General features: G+C 41.5%; 1 protein-coding gene across 1 annotated transcript; it reads left to right on the forward strand.

The window, feature by feature from the left end:
- The first annotated feature begins 464 nt into the window (after window positions 1–464).
- On the forward strand, window positions 465–17456 carry LOC127217667 (toll-like receptor 13). The gene is made up of 2 exons (XM_051178652.1): window positions 465–530; window positions 13674–17456. The coding sequence occupies exon 2, from the start codon at window positions 13771–13773 to the stop codon at window positions 16621–16623; it is 2853 nt and encodes a 950-aa protein (XP_051034609.1). The 5' UTR covers window positions 465–530; window positions 13674–13770; the 3' UTR covers window positions 16624–17456.
- Window positions 17457–18758: the final 1302 nt, after the last annotated feature.

The raw sequence follows: 18758 nt of genomic DNA on the forward strand, positions 1-18758 counted from the left end.
CTCTTGGCCACAGTTTTAGGAGAAAAATGAAATTGTGTTCCCTTAAATGAAGTAAATATAGAATAACCTGAGTTATTGCATCAATTAGACAACAAAACACATGGTGGGATGAAGAGTCAAGAGCCAGGAAGCAGAGTCAGACATCTTGATTCCTGCACAGGTCCAGGTTGAGGGCAGGATGGTTCCCAACACCAGGGCTTAATCTAGCTGAGCATCCCCAATTGAGACTACACAGGAAGAAAATCTGGGGGATTTATGGTGAGCAGAAAGTGAAACCTTCCTAGAAGACTATTTGTTTTTGTAATATACATCAGGTGAGATTTTGGTAAATCTAAAGTAACCTCTTTATCCCCCTCCTCCACCGTGCCTGAAAAAAAAAAAAAGAAGAAGAAGAAGTTTGAAGAGGAAGGAAATGTCTCGTGTCCTGAGAGTTTGGGACAATCATCACATGGTTTTTGAGAGTCCCAAGACAGACTGTCATTGTTTAGAGAAGATGAACAACTCTACTATGTGCCAGGCGCTTCTCAGAGGTATGTCATTTTCCTTGACTTGATTCCATTTCAGCAATATACATCATATAGGGATATGGTCAATTTTTGTTTGAGACGGTCTTGTGTAACCCAAGCTTCCCTGGAATGATCTATAAGCCAAGGATGATCTTGAACCAGTGATCTTCTGCTTCAAGGGTACTGGGATTACAAGCATGCACCACTACTTCTGGCCAAGATTTTTTTTTAAATTCAACTCACTTCATCATTTCCACCATAAACAATAGTAACATTCATTGCACAGAGAAGGAGTGACAATTATTTTCTCATTACTGTAAAGTCTTGTTCCCTTGTACTTACACCTTTTGCCTATTCCCAATGTCTTTATTATTATTATTATTATTATTATTATTATTATTATTATTGAAGCAAGGTCTTATGTAGTCCAAGTGGGCTTCAAACTATCTAGGTGTTGAAGATCATCTTGAACTTCTGATCTTCCTAAGTCCACCTCCTGAGTACTGAGTGCAGAGTGCTCTACCAGTCTATGCAATACTGGGGTTCAAAGCCAGAGTTTTATGCTTGTTTGGCAAGTACTCCTCGAAGTAGACTACATCCCCAACCCATTAAACAGCAACTAAAAATTTGGTAGGCATTGTAGCACCTACTGGGCAGAATGTGCTATGCAAATTATTGTTGTGCTTTGAAATGCACTCCTATGCTTTGGAAAATAAACTTTCCAAAGTAGCATATGCAAGTTTATCTATTTTTATTTTAATAAGCTTTAATTTTTTAAAACCTTTCCTTTGCTTTTATCATTTGTTTAAGACAGGGTGTCCCTCCCTGGCTGGCCTGAAAATGACTATGTAGACTCGGCTGACCTCAAATCCACTGAAATACACCTGCCTCTGCCTTCAATGCCTTCAAAGTGCTAAGATTAAAGGAATGGGCCACCATGCAAAAGTCTAGCCACATTAGCACAGATTGACCGGAAATGGCTTCCTGCCTTAGCTAGGATTAACTCTCTCTTTCTCTTCTTCCCTCCCCCCGCTCTCCTTCACTTCTTTTTCTCTGTGTCTTTTTCTTTTCCTCACTCTCTTCCTCCATCTCAATCTCACTGATTTTCTTTCTCTTTCTCTTTCTGATAGGATGCCAGACTGGACTCAAAGTCAATGTGTAACCCAGGGTGCCTTCTAACTTCTAGTGTTCCTGCCTCTACCTCCCAGGTGCTAGGAATAAAAGTGTGAACCACTAAGCCTGGTTTATTTGGTGCTGAGAATGGAACCCAGGACTTCACACATGCTAGGCAAACAAGCACTCTACCAACTGAGTGACATCCACAGTTCTAGTGCTTGATGATAGGGTTTTGCTGCATTTCAGAGGTGCCCAGCTCAAGCAGACATGAATGGGGTAGAACACATATGCAGAAATCTATGTTTTCACCCTCTCTGCTGAAATGTTAAGAGTTCAGGATCGAGGTAGGTAGGAGGCCTAAATATCACTTATTAGCTGAGTGCAAACTCATGCGACTGCAATGGACATCTCTTTTCTTCTTTTCTTTCTCTATCCTTCCTCTTTTTTTTTTTTTTTTTTTTTTTTTTTTTTGAGACAGGGTTTTTCTGTGCTACAGCTCTAGCTGTCCTGGTATTAGCTCTGTAGACCAGACTGGCCTCAAACTCAGAGATCTGCCCCTGCCTCTGCCTCTGCCCCTGCCCCTGCCCCGAGTCTGGGGATTTAAGGTATGTGCCACCACCACCTGGTGGAATCCCTTTTCTATAAAACTGTATGGAGAATTTTGTGCCAAGACTGTAAGCTATGAGATTCTATGCAATGAGTCTTTTTTTTTTTTCTGGGCAGAAAGTTTCACAGACCCATTAGAGCATGGACTCTGACTCACCTACTGTAAAAAGGAGGCTGTCCTCCATTCTTACACTGATGGTCTAATAATGTCACGGCTAAGCAACTGGCAGGTGGATAGGGTGGTATATCCTTGAGATCTCAACCTTTCGATTTGAGGCAAGAGTCTCCCTGAATCCAAGGGTTTATACTCAGCCTGGGCAACATGGAGAGAAAAGGGGAGAGAGGGAGGGAAGAAGAGACAGAGAACACTCCAAGAGCGGCAACAGAAGCATCTTCATAATGCCACAGAGAAAGGTTAGAATTATTATAGCAGTAGTAAGGTATGTATAGTTTCAAAGTCATAGAAAGCTTTTATTGGAGACTCAAAGCACTTTACAGACAGTGGGACCCTTACTTCAAGGTACATAACACTGATTGTGAGTATGAGTTAGAAGTTTGGAAAAGAGTCCAGAAGTTCAGCTTCTTACACAACAGTCCTCAAGACTCCTTCCCACATCTTTAGCTTCACACAGCCCCTATGCCACTGCCCCTTTCAGGAATGCCTTTGATGGAAGCTGGCAAATCCAACAGGGTCATGGACCTACTCAGGAAAGCATCTCAGGAATGCTCCAGAGGCATGATAACCCTTGTAAATGTAGCAGCAGCAGGCTTCCTTGTAATTCCAGTTCCAGGGGATCCAATGCTCTCTTCTGGTCTGTGGGGGCATTGTACACATGTAGTGTACATGTGTGCACTTATGTGCGCACGTATACACGCGCACGCATATGTGTGCATACACACACACATCTTAAAAGGAAATAAGGTTTTTATGGAACTCTAGAAGTATTATACACCCAAAAAAATTGTATCTACTGTGCCTATTCCTTGTCTTTATGAGCTTGAGCTCAACAATTCAATACTCAGAGATCTTCGTCCTCCTCTTCCTTGTCCTCCTCCTTTTGAGAAAGGGTCTTATTATACAGCCCTGGATGACCTAGAACTCACTATGTCAATAGGACTCACCTTGCACTCTCAAAGATCCACATTCTTCTATGTCTGGAGCTGTGAGAGTAAAGGCATGTGCCACCATGCCCAGCCTAGTTTTTATATCCCTACACCTACATCTCTCTCTCTCTCTCTCTCTCTCTCTCTCTCTCTCTCTCTCTCTCTCTGTGTGTGTGTGTGTGTGTGTGTGTGTGTGTGTGTGTGTGTGTGAATACAACTTGTGGGAGCCAAGTCTCTTCAACTGTGTGATTCAGGAACCACATTTCTCTGACTTTGCAGCAAATGTCTTTACCCGCTGAGAAAACTCATTGACCCAAGGTTTATTTTATTTATTATTTTTTGAAAGAATGAATTAAGAAAAAAAAAAAAACAGAGGCCACAGAAGAATGGGATAAAAAGTAAACACAAGATCAGACATGATGGAATATGCCAGCAAACTCAGCCCTTGGGAGGTAGAGGCAGAAGGATCAGATGTTTAATGTGCTTTCAGCTGGCTAGTGAGTTTGAGGCTAGCCTGGGCTACATGAGAACCTATCTCAAGAAACAAAAGTGAAAAACAAAAAACAAAAGAAAAGAAAAAGGGAAATAGAAAATGTACGTGCCAAGTGATTTATTAATAATTTCATAACCACAACTAACAAGTACAGAGGCTTCTGTTGTTGGTATTTTTTTTACTCTTCTAGTTTTGGGGGGGGACCCTCCACCCATCTCCCCAAAAAAATCACACATGGAGACTTAATTCTTACTTATAAACACCCGGCCTTAGCTTGGCTTGTTTCTTGCCAGCTTTTCTTAAATTAACACCATCTACCTTTTTACCTCTGGGCTTTATTCCTTTCATTACTTTTTTTTGCACTACATAATGTATCATTTATTCCAGTTTCTAAAAGAATAGAAAAAAACAAATTCTTTTCAGTTTTCAATTTACAAACGAAAAAAACTTTGCCTTCTAAAGTGATGGAGTTTGGGGAATTCTTCTTTGTTCTTGAGAGGAATGGGAGTCAGCATGTTGCTGTTTCTCCTTGACAGAGGGACACTGTCACCCTTTTTTAGATTTATTTAATTTTATGTGTATGAGTATTTTGCCTAAATATATATCTGTGAACTACATGCATGCCTAATGTCTGTGGTCAGAAGTGGACATTGGATCCCATGGGAATGAAGTTACAGATAATTGTGAGCTACCATGTGGATGCTGGGACCCAAACCCAGGTTCTCTGAATGAGAAGCAAGTGCTCATGACCCTTGAGCCATTTCTCCAGGCCCCATGTTTGCATTTTCATCATAGCTTTCCAGTCACACATAATTACTGTGAAGTAAGGTTGGCCGACTGCAGCACTCAGGGAGATACTGGCATGGCTATGGTCAGATTCAGATTCTTTTTTATAAAATGAGGATAATGGTGTGGTACCTGTATTGTAGGGTTAGAATAACAATTGAGATCATTCATGAAAAACATTAGTACACAATACATGACAGTAATAAATATTATCTGTATGTAAAGAGCAGCTATATAGCTTATATACAAAGCAAGGTATTGTTGAGAGCGAAAGGAAAAACTTATTAAATGGAATTACCAAGCTATAGTCATAAATCTAGACAACAGGTACAGGCACTGTATATATGTCTTCCTTTCCAGGACCTTTCCCTTGCAAGATACCCTCACTAGGAGTTATTGCTGTAATGAAAGGAACATTTCTTACACATCACCTACAAGAACAATGAAAGTAGGCACTGGACATGTGTGTGGAAGGAATTAACAGATGAGTGCATGGATCCAAGACAGCTTTCTATTCTCATACTAGTACCTCAACTGTCTTGGCACTTAGTTCCCTCCCAGCCACATTTTCTCTGTGCTCTCCACATTGAGAATCATGTTGTTCCTGTTTTACCTCATAGACTGTGTGGTCTCTTAGCCTTATATATGGAGTGACCAATATATTGCAACATGCTGCATCACTGTTAGTTCCTGTTATTTTTGGTGTCTCAGTTTCTTTGGTAATTTGTGTGTAGTCATCGTTCATATGGCATTCTTTCCTCTTTTTTGTTTTTAACATATTTTGTGGGTGCCATGCAGGAGATTGCCCATTCCAGACAAACATTCTACCACTGGGTTATATCCCAGACCTTCTTGTTCTTAAGACTGGTCTAATTAAATTGCCCAGGGTGGCCTTGAACCTACTCTGTAGCAGCCCTTAAGCCTGTGTACCTTCTGTCGCAGCCTCCTAGTAGTTGTGATTATAGGGCTATACAATCAGATCCAGATAAGATGTTCTTGCATTATCCTCAGCATGTCTTAGGACTCTGAGTTGTATTAATAGCACTGTGTTTCCTGACATTTAACATTTTTACACTTATCCTATGTAATGTGTGTTAATTTCTGTTTGTAGAAACAAGATCCATGTCAGGAGGAACCACTAAACAAGTTTACAAAATACCATGGAGTGTTATGGCCTTGCCATGTAGTCTCAGCATTCCTCAGCTTATATTAATTAGTTCATGGCCTGTGTCAAGACTTTCATAACCTTTGAAAGTCTCTTCTAGATTTCAGAAACTAATTACTTTTTGTTTGGTTGGATTTTAGTTTTTTTTTTTTTTTTTTTTTTTTTTTTAAAGACAAGGTGCTACTTAAAGCCCAAGCTGGTCTGAGGACAGCCTTGGACTTGCAATGAAATGCTCTTGCCTCCAGAGTGCTGCCAGGATTACAGGCCTGTGACATCATGCCTGGCTCTCTGTTGAAATTTAAGGCCAGATTAGCAGTAAAGTTCAGTGGTTATGCTGAAGGTTAGGGTCAGCAGGTGGCTAATCCCAGGATGGATTAAACCACAGGACCAGGAAATCTCCATCTCTGTTAGGAAAGGAGCTAATGATGGCAGTCACGTTGTGCACGTCTTTGTTGAAATGTCACAATCCATATTTCTCAAGCTGGGTTTTCAAAGATGACCTCCATAAATCCAGGGCAGTGGTGGATTATGGCCTGCACTGCCAAAGTTATACTTGTTTTCTTTACTTTCCCACATAAAAGCAGCTGACCCAGCCAGTGTCTAGCCTGGGTACGACACCATGCCACAAACCACATGTGCTCTGAAAAGTCCCTAGTGACTAAAATGAAGGAAACTGCTGTTTCCTAGATCCACCTGTTGGACAACTTATGAAAGCTAAATGTTCTTGGCATTGGTGAACTTCAGATCCACTGTCACTGGTCTTCCTCGCTTTCAAGGGAATGGATGTGCTGAAAAGTTCAGGTCTCTCTAGGATTTCAAAGTTTAGAGAATGCGCTAGCAGGCTTACAGGCCAGTTAGAGTCTAGACAATGCTGCTGAGGCATTGCAGTGGGACACACTTTATGTAGAGCCACATAAACGTGAAAGTTAAACCACCCTAGGGAGAGTTAAGATGAAATCCAATATTAACATTTTGTTTTAAAAAGAATGTGTCCCTGTTTGTTGGAGGTGATGGCACATACCTTTAATCCTAGCAGTGACAGGCAGAAGCAAGCAGATCTTGGTGAGTTCTAGGCTATATAAACCCCATCTCAAAGTGTGTAGGGGGGATTGGCTTTTCTGTAGATTTTTCATTTTTGTCTTTCCCTCTCTAGCTCTGTCCAAAACCTTCCTTTCTCTCTTATGTCCAGGGCTAGGCAATCTTCCACTGAGTGACGTTTACATCCTATAGAGTTTTCTTAAAGGTACAGTATAGGACTTTACACAACATGTCCAACAATGAAATGGGACTGTGAATGTGCTCAGTAGTAGAAAACTTGTCACCCACGTGTGGGAATCAGGATTCATCTCCAGCAAAACTTGGTAATCTTGTCTTCTTTGTCCATCTGCTTAATCTCCATAGCCAGCTAGGGCTCAAACCTGTCAATTCCTGCCCACCATTCTCAGAGCCATTTATTCTCACCCCACCTCAGATATAGTATCTCTCTTTGGCTGTTTTCCTCCTATAGGGACAAGCCCCCCCAAATTCTGGTGCATTGTAGTCCATCTGTGATACTGTATGTCTTAGAAGTAATCATCTGGTCACACAGATCTTGATAAACTGACAGTCTTATCAATAAACATGATGTTTTGGTCATTTTGGAACAACTTCAATAGCTGAAACTCTTGGTCTTGTAGGGGCACTGGATGTCATTAAAGCCCCAGTTCCTACCTAACAAGGACTGACACTCATTGAGAATGAACAAATTCATTAATGCTACTTAATTCTTTTTAAAAATATTATTGCATTAATTCTTTTTATGTAGCACATTTTGATCATCTCCACCCTCACTCCTCCCAGATCCATTCCGCCTCCCTGGACTCCTGCCCAACGTCATATCCTCCTTTTAAAAAAAATAACCCAACAATTCCATTTTGGGCTGACCATATATGCCTAAGTGTGGTAATTTGCTGGATTGCTGTCAACCAACAAGGAGACACACCCCTAAGGAAAATAGACTCTTCCTTTTCCAGATGCCATCAGCTGTGAATAGTTTCAGATGTCCCCTCAAATTCATGCTAGAGTGTTGACTGGTTTGCTCTTATGCAGGTCTTATACTGGCAGCCACAGCTGCTGAGTTTATGAATGCAGTGGTTTCTGTCACATCCAGAAGACAATGTTTCCTTCTGGCCCTTTGTAACCTCTGGCTCTTTTAATCTCTCCATTCCTCCTCCAGGATGGCTCCTGAGCCTTGACAGGGTGTGTGTGTGTGTGTGTGTGTGTGTGTGTGTGTGTGTGTGTGTGTGTGTGTGTGTGATGTACAAGTCCCATTTGTCTTAAACATACTTTTAAGGTTATGTATGTTGATGATAATAGGGATTAATCTTTCACATTCAGTAGTGTGAAAGAATATATGTTCTAAATCTAAACAATAGAATTTGAGAGTTTGAAATTACGTTAATAGTTGTCTGGGAAATGAAGACATATGTTTTTGGGGAAAAACATGTACAAAAATGTTTATTACAACTTCAGCCATAACAACCAAAGTTAGAAACAACTCAGATGTCCATCAGCTGATGTAGGTGAACTAGCTGTGGCACATCCACTCCTACACAGTACAATCTGGATCAATCTTTAAGGAATTATGTGGAATTTTAAAAAATCAACCTGTAAGCATCATATGTCACCTATTTCTGTCTGTATAACATCCTTAATGTTATAAACTTATAAAGCAGAGACAAATTTAGAAGTTATTTGTGGTGCTGTAACCACCTTATAACATGAATGTGATGGTAGACATACAAACTATAAGTTTGCTTGATGGAACCACAGAGGGAAACCAGGACAAATGTACAAACATCTGTGTTAGGCTGTTCCCATTGCTGTAATCCAGGTAATGGGTTTTGGTGCTTGATCTGTTGGTGTTGAGGCAGGCAACACATTACAGGAATGGGTATATGGTACAACAAGCTGTTTTCTTTGTGGCTTGGGTGAAAAGAGAAAGACAAAGGGGTCTAGGTCTCACTAGACTCTTCCCAGGGCATGCCATGCCATCAGTGGCCTGAAGACTTCCTGCTAGGTTCTACCCACCTCCCCTGCAGTGCCACAACTGGGGACTTGCTCTTTCTTATATGGACCTCTGAGGGACATTCAAGGTTTGAGGTATAGTAGCAATTCTTTGTACTGTTCCCTAATGCTGCATGGGAATCTCTAGTATCTCAAAATAAAACATGTTAGTTGGGGTCATCCTTGTAGATCTCTGGACATTTCCCTAGTGTCAGATTTCTCCTTAAACCTATAATGGCTTCCTCTATTATGGTATCTCTTTTCTTGCTCTCCTGTATTTTTCCTCAACTCAATCTTCCTGCTCTCTCATGTCCTAGGCTCACAACCAAAAATAACATTTTTTAAAAATAAAAAGTAGGCTAGGGGTAGTAAGCCGTGAGGTTCTGAGTTCATGTCCCTGAAACTCACATGAAATGTTGGGCACAGTGAGGGGACAGAGACAGGCGGAACCCTGAAACTCAGAAAGACACCAGAGATCAACCTGTGACCCCACACACATGTAAGCACATGTGCATAGGCACTCAGTCATGACAGAAAACACATGCAAAATAACACCAACAGAAAAAAAAAAGGAACAAGTTAGCAGGGGTTCTTTGCCCTTTAATTAAAACTTCCTAACCTGAGAGGAAATTCTGAGGCTTTAAGAGAACAGATTCCAAATAACTGCAATGTGATTGATTACAAGTCATAGGTTTTAGTCTCTTCTCTGCAAGCATTGCAGTGAGTATGTTTTAAAGCCTTGATTGAGCCATTCTCAGAAAGGCTCTTTTGGTTTTGCAGTTTCTGCAATGGGAGCCCTCCACATCAGCTGGGCTCTGGAGACTAAGCAAGCTCCTCCCTTTCCTGTGTGCATATGACAGGCAGCTTTAGAAGCTTATTGCATCTAAAAGTAGTTGCATCTAGGTAGGGAGCAGCAAAGAGTGGCTGTGTAAAGGTCAGCACATAGCAAAGACACAAACGGCAGCTTGGCAAGCTTACAGGAACTGAGCAGAATCAAAAAGAAAATCTATGGGTTGAGGCAGAAAACACCCGCTAGTTCATATGCTCTTTATTTGTTCGTTCTTCCCCATTTCTCACATACTTAATTTGCTCCCTAATTGACTAGTGGAGGCCAACCCCCAAGTGTTTAGAGAAGTGAAGCTTTAGCATTCTGCAGTAGTTTTGTGCTGGCTTGTATCTGCCCATTTAAAGACAGACAGACAGACAGACAGACAGACAGACAGACAGACACGCATGCACGCACACACTCATGCACACTAAATAATATTAAATAATGTAATGTAATTTTAAAAATCCAGCTGAAAGAGCAGTCAGTGCCTTTGAAGCCTGGCTTGTTCTCTACTTCTCTCTTCATTGCTCTGGGATTTGCCAAGCCTGCTACAGCAGGTTCCACACCTTTAAGAATTCTCTTTGTGTGGCTGTCAGGCCTCAGCTTCCTGGTCTGATTTTTGCTCTGTCTGCTCATTGCCTCCTCTACTTGCCCTGCCCTACTTGCATCTCTGATGATGCGGCCATACTGTCCCTTGATGGACGGTATATTTACATGTTTAGGACGTTTACCATGTTTGCCTTTAGACTACTTCATGACTAATGTCCTTAATTTACAATATTCTCGTAGCAAACTCTGTTAGAGTTGAGAGCTTGTATGACTGTCCTTTTTGTCATCTCTGAGAACAAAGAGCAATGTCATCTTGCTCCAGCCAGTTTCCTCTAGCCACATTATGCAATATGAATTTACTACTTCTTCCTCTTTCTTCTCCATTTCTTCCACCTCTCCTCCCTCCTCTCCTCCCCTTCCTTGCCCTCTATTCTGTTCTTCTTCCCTTCTTCCTGTCTTTATTCCTTCCTTCCTTCCTTTCTTCTTTTTGAGTTGCACAGTTGGGACTTAGGTTCCTCAGTCAAGTGGTTATCCCTCCTCAGATCCTGAGTGCTGGGATTATAAGCGTGGATTACTATGCCCAGGAAACTTAAGTTCTTTTGGTTAAGGAGAGCAGAGCCTTGGGGCCCAAACTCAGGGCCTTGTGCTCTAATATCTGGCTCTGTCCCTATCTCTCCTTCTCTTGCATTTACTGTCATAGAAAAAAAAATCTCTCCTCTGTTCTGTCATTCTTATTACCTCAAAAGATAAAAATGCCTTAAAAGCTGGACATAGTGGTTCATGCCTTTAATTCCATCACTCAGAAGACTGAAGCAGGAGGATTACCACAGTGCACCCTGGGGTTGATAGTGAGTTCCAGGACAGTCTGGGTGCCAGAGTGGGGCATTTTCACAACAACTACAACAGCAAAATGCCTGAAACCTCTGCTCCATATTCATTAGATTAATATACTCAGCTCAGCTGTGGTGCCTGCTCTGTGATCTAAGGAATCTGGCACTCTTTTCTGGCATCCATGGAAACAGCCACCACTACCCCTACACACAAAATCTAAAAAAATTAGGAATGCAAAGGAATTTTCTCGACTTGACAATTGTCAAGAACTATGGCAAATAATAATTAAGAGGAAGCTTATATATGTCATCTCATTGACCAGAAGACATGCTCTATCACTACTGTAATTTAGTATAGTATAGAAGCTTCGATCACTTTCAGGAAATCAACATAAAAGAAAGGCATAGAAAATGAGTGAACTTAAAAAAGAAATGTATCACTTGCTGTAGGCATAATCATTAACAGATGAAACCACACTGTTTGTACTAGTGCCCACATTTGATCCCAGAACTTGGGAGGCAGAGGCAGGAAGATCTCTGTGAGTTCGAGTATGAAGTCAGCTTGGTTTACATAGTAAGTTCGATGGCAGCTAGAGCTACATAGCGAGAACTTGTCTCAGAAAAAAAAGCAAAAAAACAACAAAAACCAACCTAACTAACTAATGAAAGCCCCTAATGCAACAAACCCATTTTACAAAACAAATAAGAGAATTCAGCTTGTTATATTTATGATCAATATCAACAAAAATTTGATACCCTGGCTATATCAAACTAGAAAACAAGAAGAAACAGAGTCCTCAAAATAACAAGACCTAAACACTTACAGGGGACAGCTCAGAAAGCAGCGTAGAGGGCAGACAGTTCCTATGCTCACAGATAAGCACTAGTGAAACCGAGAATGTCAAACATGCAGGGCTGTCTCCTCAACAAGGACGTGTTCACCTAGGATGGATGTAGGGATGGCTGGGAATGGATGTAGTTAATAGCCTGGTAAACTGTGCTATCTATAGGTCCAGGCCTCACATGAATCCTGAAGATCCTAAACTCTTCCTTTACTTGAACATTGTTTCTTGGGCCATAAACCCATCCTTATGAGAGATGTCACTTGTACTTTACAATAGCCTAGGTAACCTCTGCGTTATCATAGGCCAGGCCATTCCTGACTTCCACAGACTTTTATGTTTACCTCGGTCATTCTCCCTAGACCCTTATCTTGAGCATTGTGTCTTAGTCAACAGAACCGATCGTTATGGAAGAGGCCATATGTGCTTTGTAAAGAGTTTCAATGAAAACATATATTAAGCTTTGTTGTGCACATGGGATTGAGTAAATTATCATCAGGAAACTTTTTTTCCACCAAATTGTGCTGTGCTGGAATATGCCTAAAATAAACTGCCTAGTGTCAGACTCTCAAAGTTTGAACCAGTACCAGCTAGCTAAGTCATGCTGAACCAGATTTCCTTCTTGCCTCACATGGTTTGTTACTCTGCCAGTCCCAGTGTTTGCAGACATCCAAACAAAACAGCATCACAGAGCCTATTTTCACATGTAGCCCATCTTTGCAGGGAAATGTGAGCTGCATGAATTTGAAGCAACCGGTCACATTGCAACCACAGTCAAGAGCAGGCTAGGTATTCCCGTATCAGTTAATGTAATTAAGACAACCCCCCCACAGATATGCTCCCAGGTTAATCTAATCTAGACAGTCCTTCCCGAAGACATGTCTCACTCAAGTCTACATTATTTCAGGTTGACAATTAAAACTAACCACCACACTATATTATTACTGTTTTTTTTTCTGTCAAGAAGTGAGTTCATAGACAATGTTAAATTATAGAAATGAAAAGGAAAGAAAATGAAGAATGGCAATAAACAAGTGAGCCACTAGAAGAAAAGCTACCAATTATATAGATAGATTCTCAATCACAAATACTCAGATACTGTTTTCTTGAGCCTCACTAGTCAGGGTGTCTTGCTCAAATTATATGAAGTTCTCTCAATGTTCCTTCTTTATCCTGCCCAATGTCCCCCCATCACTCCTCTCCTTTTCATCCTTCAGTTCTACTCAAGTTCAAAGCTTTACCTACTCATTTCTCCCTCTATTAAATGTAAAGTGTGGTGAAATCAGTTGATCATATGGCCTCATTCAAATTGAGGCAGAAGTGACGTGCATCACATATGCCATTCTGTTCCTCCAACCCATCCAATGCATCAGTAGTGATGGCATTTCAGCCATCAGCTCACAAGACAAGGGGAGATGGTTTATTGTCAGATGGAAGAGGAGGATGGGGGGAGGACTTCCTGATTTGCATGAATTAAATGACACACACTCTTGCCTTTTTTGGCTCTGTATGCTGAAATGTTGCTTGGAAAAAAAAAGAGCAGCCGTTCTTCATAACAGAGTACTCTGGAAATGGATTTTGAAAGTTGGTGTTGAATCAGGCAGTGGTGGTGCTTGCCTGTCATCCCAGAACTCAGGAGGCAGAGAAAGGCAGAACTCTGAGTTCCAGGACAGAGAGGCCTGTTGCACAGACAAGCTTTATTTACCTCAGGGGGAAAAAAGTCGATGTTGGGATGGAGCTTTTTTGTTTGCTTGAAACAGCTATAACAAAATTGAAACTAAAAGTTTTGTTTTTCTTTGCAGCAAAATCCGTATGTAAAGACCATGCTTTTGAATATGAGCCTCACATACGTCATGGGATTTTTTTCTTATTGTAACCTGGATAACTGTGACAGTCAAGATGAGTTGGGGCAGCTCCGTGCCTTCGCTACAGCTCCTGTTCACATTAATAGGGCTTTCTCTGCTGTCTTTAGTAGAGACATATGGGTTCAATAAGTGCACACAGTATGAATTTGATATTCGCCATGTCTTCTGCATTCGGAAGAAGATAAGCAACTTGACAGATGCTATTAGTGACTTACCTAGATATACTACTCACCTCAACCTGACAGAGAACTACATTCAAGTCCTTCCTCCCCAGAGCTTCACTAACCTGCCTTCTCTGGTGGACTTGAGACTAGAGTGGAATTTAATTAGGAAGATTGATGAAGGTGCCTTTAGGGGACTTAAAAATTTGACCCTTCTGAATTTAGTGGAAAATAAGATTCAAAGTGTGAATAACTCCTTTGAAGGCCTGTCCAACTTGGAGACTTTGCTCCTAAGCCACAATAAGATTACCTATATTCACGAAAAAGCCTTTACTCCTCTTGTCAAATTGAAATATTTGAGCCTATCTCGAAACAACATTAGCAATTTTTCTGTTATTCTTGAAGCAGTCCAGCATATTCCGTGCCTGGAGTATCTTGATCTTACTAATAACAGCATCATCTACTTGGACCACAGCCCTAAGTCACTGTTTTCTCTGATCCACTTGAGTTTTCAGGGGAACAAACTAATGGAGTTAAACTTCTCTACTTTGTCACTGCCTAACCTAACTACTCTAGATGCTTCCCAGAATGGCCATGGAGTCATTCATAATGTGTATCTGGAAACTCTGCCCCAACTTAGGAGCTTGAATCTGAGTGGAACATTGGTGAAATTGGAGATGCTTTCAACCAAACATCTGCAGAATATAAGGGTTATGGACCTCAGTAACCGAGAGCTTAGACATGGTCACTTAAATATGCAAACTGTTTGTCACCTCCTCAGCAACCTACCCATGTTAGAGGCACTGATTTTTCAGAAAAATGCCACCAATGCGGAGGGCATTAAGTATCTGGCGAAGTGTACCAGGCTTTTGTTCCTTGACCTGGGCCAAAACAGTGACTTGGTTCATCTCAATGACAGTGAGTTTGATGCTCTGCCAAGTCTCCAAAGACTGAATCTGAACAAGTGCCAGCTTTCCATCATCAGCAACAAAACTTGGGGTTCCCTGCAGAACCTGACCATCCTAGATCTGAGCCACAACAAGTTTAAAAGCTTTCCAGATTTTGCGTTTTCACCCTTGAAGGGCTTGAAGTCTCTCTTTCTCTCAAGAAATCCCATCACAGAACTCAATAACATGGCCTTCAGTGGGCTATTTTCACTGAAGGAGCTCAATTTGGCTGGGTGCTGGATAGTAACAATCGACAGGTATTCCTTTGCTCAGTTTCCGAATTTAGAGGTCTTAGATCTCGGAGCCAACAATATCCGAACTCTCAAACATGGGACCTTCCGATGTCTGAAAAAACTCCAGGTTTTGATTCTCTCCCACAACCGCCTAGAAAATCTAGAGCCAAGCGCATTTTCTGGTCTCACTTGCTTACAACACCTTGACCTGGTGTACAATAGCTTGTCATATTTTCATGAACACCTTTTCTCAGGCCTGGAAGAGCTACAGGTTTTGAAACTCAGTTTTAATAAGATCAAATATGAAACTACTAGGACCCTTAAATATCCTCCATTTATGAAGCTCAAGTCTTTGAAACTGCTTGGCCTAGAAGGACAACAAAATGGGATTCAGGTTGTTCCAAGCAACTTTTTTCAAGGATTGAGTAGCTTGCAGGAGTTACTCCTAGGAAAAAATCCCTCCGTATTCCTGGACCACCACCAATTTGACCCCCTGATTAATCTCATGAAGTTGGATATCTCGGGGACAAAAGATGGAGATAGAAGTCTCTATTTAAACGCTTCCTTATTCAAAAAACTCAAAAGGCTAAAGATCCTGCGCCTTGAAAATAACAACTTAGATTCATTGGTTCCTGGTTTGTTCTCCAGCTTACAGAGCCTACAGGTCTTATCTTTACGATTCAACAACTTGAAGGTTATTAATCAAAGTCATCTGGAGAATCTGAAATCATTGATGTTTTTTGATGTCTATGGGAACAAACTTCAGTGCAACTGTGACAATATGTGGTTCAGGAACTGGTCAATGAACACAGGGGAGGTCCACATCCCCTTCCTCCGGAGCTACCCCTGTCAGCAGCCAAATGGACAGAGTTTGCTTATAGATTTTGATGATGCCATGTGTAATTTTGACTTGGGAAAGGTCTACTTCTTCTTTTCCTTCAGTATTGTCCTCACCACCATGGTCTTCTCTTGGTTCAGTGCCAACATGATTTCATCTCTGTGGTATGGTTTGTACATATGTAGGGCTTGGTACTTCACTAAATGGCATAAAACTGAGAAGAAGTTCCTGTATGATGCATTTGTCTCGTTCTCTGCCACTGATGAGAAGTGGGTATATAAAGAGCTTGTTCCAGCCCTAGAAGAAGGCAGCCAGACCACCTTTAAGCTCTGTCTTCACCACCGGGACTTTGAACCTGGCATTGATATCTTTGAGAACATCCAGAATGCAATCAACGCAAGTCGGAAAACTTTGTGTGTGGTCAGTAATCAGTATCTGCACAGTGAATGGTGCCGATTGGAAGTCCAGCTGGCCAGCATGAAGATGTTCTATGAGCACAAGGATGTCATTATCTTGATCTTCCTTGAAGAGATCCCTAACTATAAGCTCTCTACCTACCACCGACTCAGGAAACTCATAAAGAGACAGACGTTTATCACCTGGCCAGACAGTGTTCACCAGCAGCCACTCTTCTGGGCTCGCATTAGAAATGCACTGGGCAATGAGACTGTGGAGAAAGAAGACATGAATCTAACTGTTGTGGAGTGACTGAAATTCTTACAACCCCAAATCTGGCTGCATAATATTGCCCAAAATACATGTAAGCTGAGTCTGACTAAATGAACCCACTCTTCAGGGACAAAGGCATCAGGGGTTGCTTACAGCTGTAAGACCCTTTGGATAGTGTTCATCAGGCAGCCAGGAGAGTTCAGAGAACAGCTTGGAAAACATTCAGGAGTAGAGTCTCACTGCTATGGGACTGGATAGGTGGAAGAAATTCTTGTTTTATTAAGGAGAGGAATGGAACACCAATCATCTGCAATTCTGAGGAACGGAATAGTCTTGTGTGAATTTGAGATCATTGCTCAAGTATTTTTCCCAGACCAGTTCCTGTTGAGAGAGACTGTACTTGTGTACCAGTTTCCCCCAAGATTAAAACCTTCCATCTTGGAGGGTCACTTCCTAAGATGGATGTTTACAAGGAGATAAACCAACAGTATGTTCTAGGGGGAGAGTGAGATGTTCCATCCTTCAGGAAAGCTTGTTAAGACAGGAGATAACTCAAAATAGCTTCAACAAGTCCCTGATACTGACCAGTTACTAGGCTCCTCCCTCCCCAACTTATAAACAGTAAAGCCACTGAGAGACACCCTCAGACAAGCCTAGCTGCCTGGAAGTCACTCTCCATGCTGTCAAGCTGCCTGCAGGTTGTGCAGTTTGCTCTAGGTTCTCAGCTTTTGTGAGATGTCCTCCAAACTTGGGTGAGCTTTGGTGATGCAGCTATTTTTGAGTCAGTTCTGGTCCTATAAATAACCCTTCACTCATATTGTGTAAATAAACCCAATAAAACTCATTGGCTCACCATGTTGGACTTTGATGGTATCCACACTTAGGCCTACCTTGAGTGAATAGACAGTTGTTCATTTCTCCCCAGAATAGAGTTCCATAACAGAACTGTACTGCTAAGAACCCATAACAATAGAAACAACAAAACAAAGACAACACAACAACAAATAACCACATAAACACAAAAAGTAAAATAAGGAAAGAAGAGGACTGCCTCCTTCATGATTCTGGTCTGTGACATACAGCTGTTGGAGTTGTCATCTCTCTCTCTCTCTCCCTGAGATGGGGTTTCTTTGTGTAGCCCTGGCTGTCCTGTTAATTCGCTCTGCCTCTGCCTCCTGAGTGCTGGGATTAAATGTATGTACCAACACTGCCCCAGCTCCTCAAATCTATCTTAATATGTCTTTAAAGCTGCATTTCTATGAAGTCTATTTTGCCCAACTAGCCTGGGTGATATCCTTTGCAGCTCTCCCTGCTCTGCTAATTCATCAAGCTCTCTTCTTAAATTGATGGATCTATACAAGCGCTCTCCTAAGCTCTTGTGTTCTGAGTTGGGGGAAAAGCTGATTTATAGTCTCGTCACCTCAGAAACTGTAATAGAAGCAACTCAGATTCTGGTGTGTGTGTGTGTGTGTGTGTGTGTGTGTGTGTGTGTGTGTGTGTGTTTAAGACAGTTCATACCAATACTAGAATATGGACTGGTTTCCTGTTTTGAGGTTTCTGAACCGTTATCAATTGTATGTTTTTAAAGTTGAAGGTAGGGCATGGCCCTAGCATTAGACAAAGGGACTACCAAGTCTTACTGGTAGGTATTTTGTTCAAAAGTGCTAAAAAAAAATCCAGTTGTATGTGGGGCCTTCTAAGTCAGAACAGGTGACAGTACAACAGTACTTCCTGTTTCAGACTGTTTTCCCAGAAACAGAAACTTTCTCCTAAGTTGCTGCCTTACTGCTAGCTTCCCCCTTATCTACAAGATTCCAAGTGCAACTTGCTGAGGAAGAAGCCTGATGTACAGAATTATTTTTTCAACTGAGGCAACAGGTGTCTGCTTCAATATGCCTTAGTCCACCCCTCAACATGAGTGGCATCCTAATCAAACCCACTCCTTTCTACTACTTACTCAAATAGTTTGCTTCTTCTCCCTTCTTTTGAAATATGTTCTTGTTACATACTTCAGGCTGGCCTGGAACTCAAAATCTTGTGGCCTCACAATTTCTAGAATTACAGGCATGCACTACCATACAACCTTAGTCCCCAGTATTTTGCTACAGAAAGAAGAAATGGGGTACAGTGTCCCAGTTTTGAACCATGTTGATCACCAATAATATGTCACTGTC

The sequence above is a fragment of the Phodopus roborovskii genome, unplaced genomic scaffold, assembly GCF_943737965.1.
Source record: "Phodopus roborovskii unplaced genomic scaffold, PHOROB, whole genome shotgun sequence".
NCBI classification, from domain to species: Eukaryota; Metazoa; Chordata; class Mammalia; order Rodentia; family Cricetidae; genus Phodopus; species Phodopus roborovskii.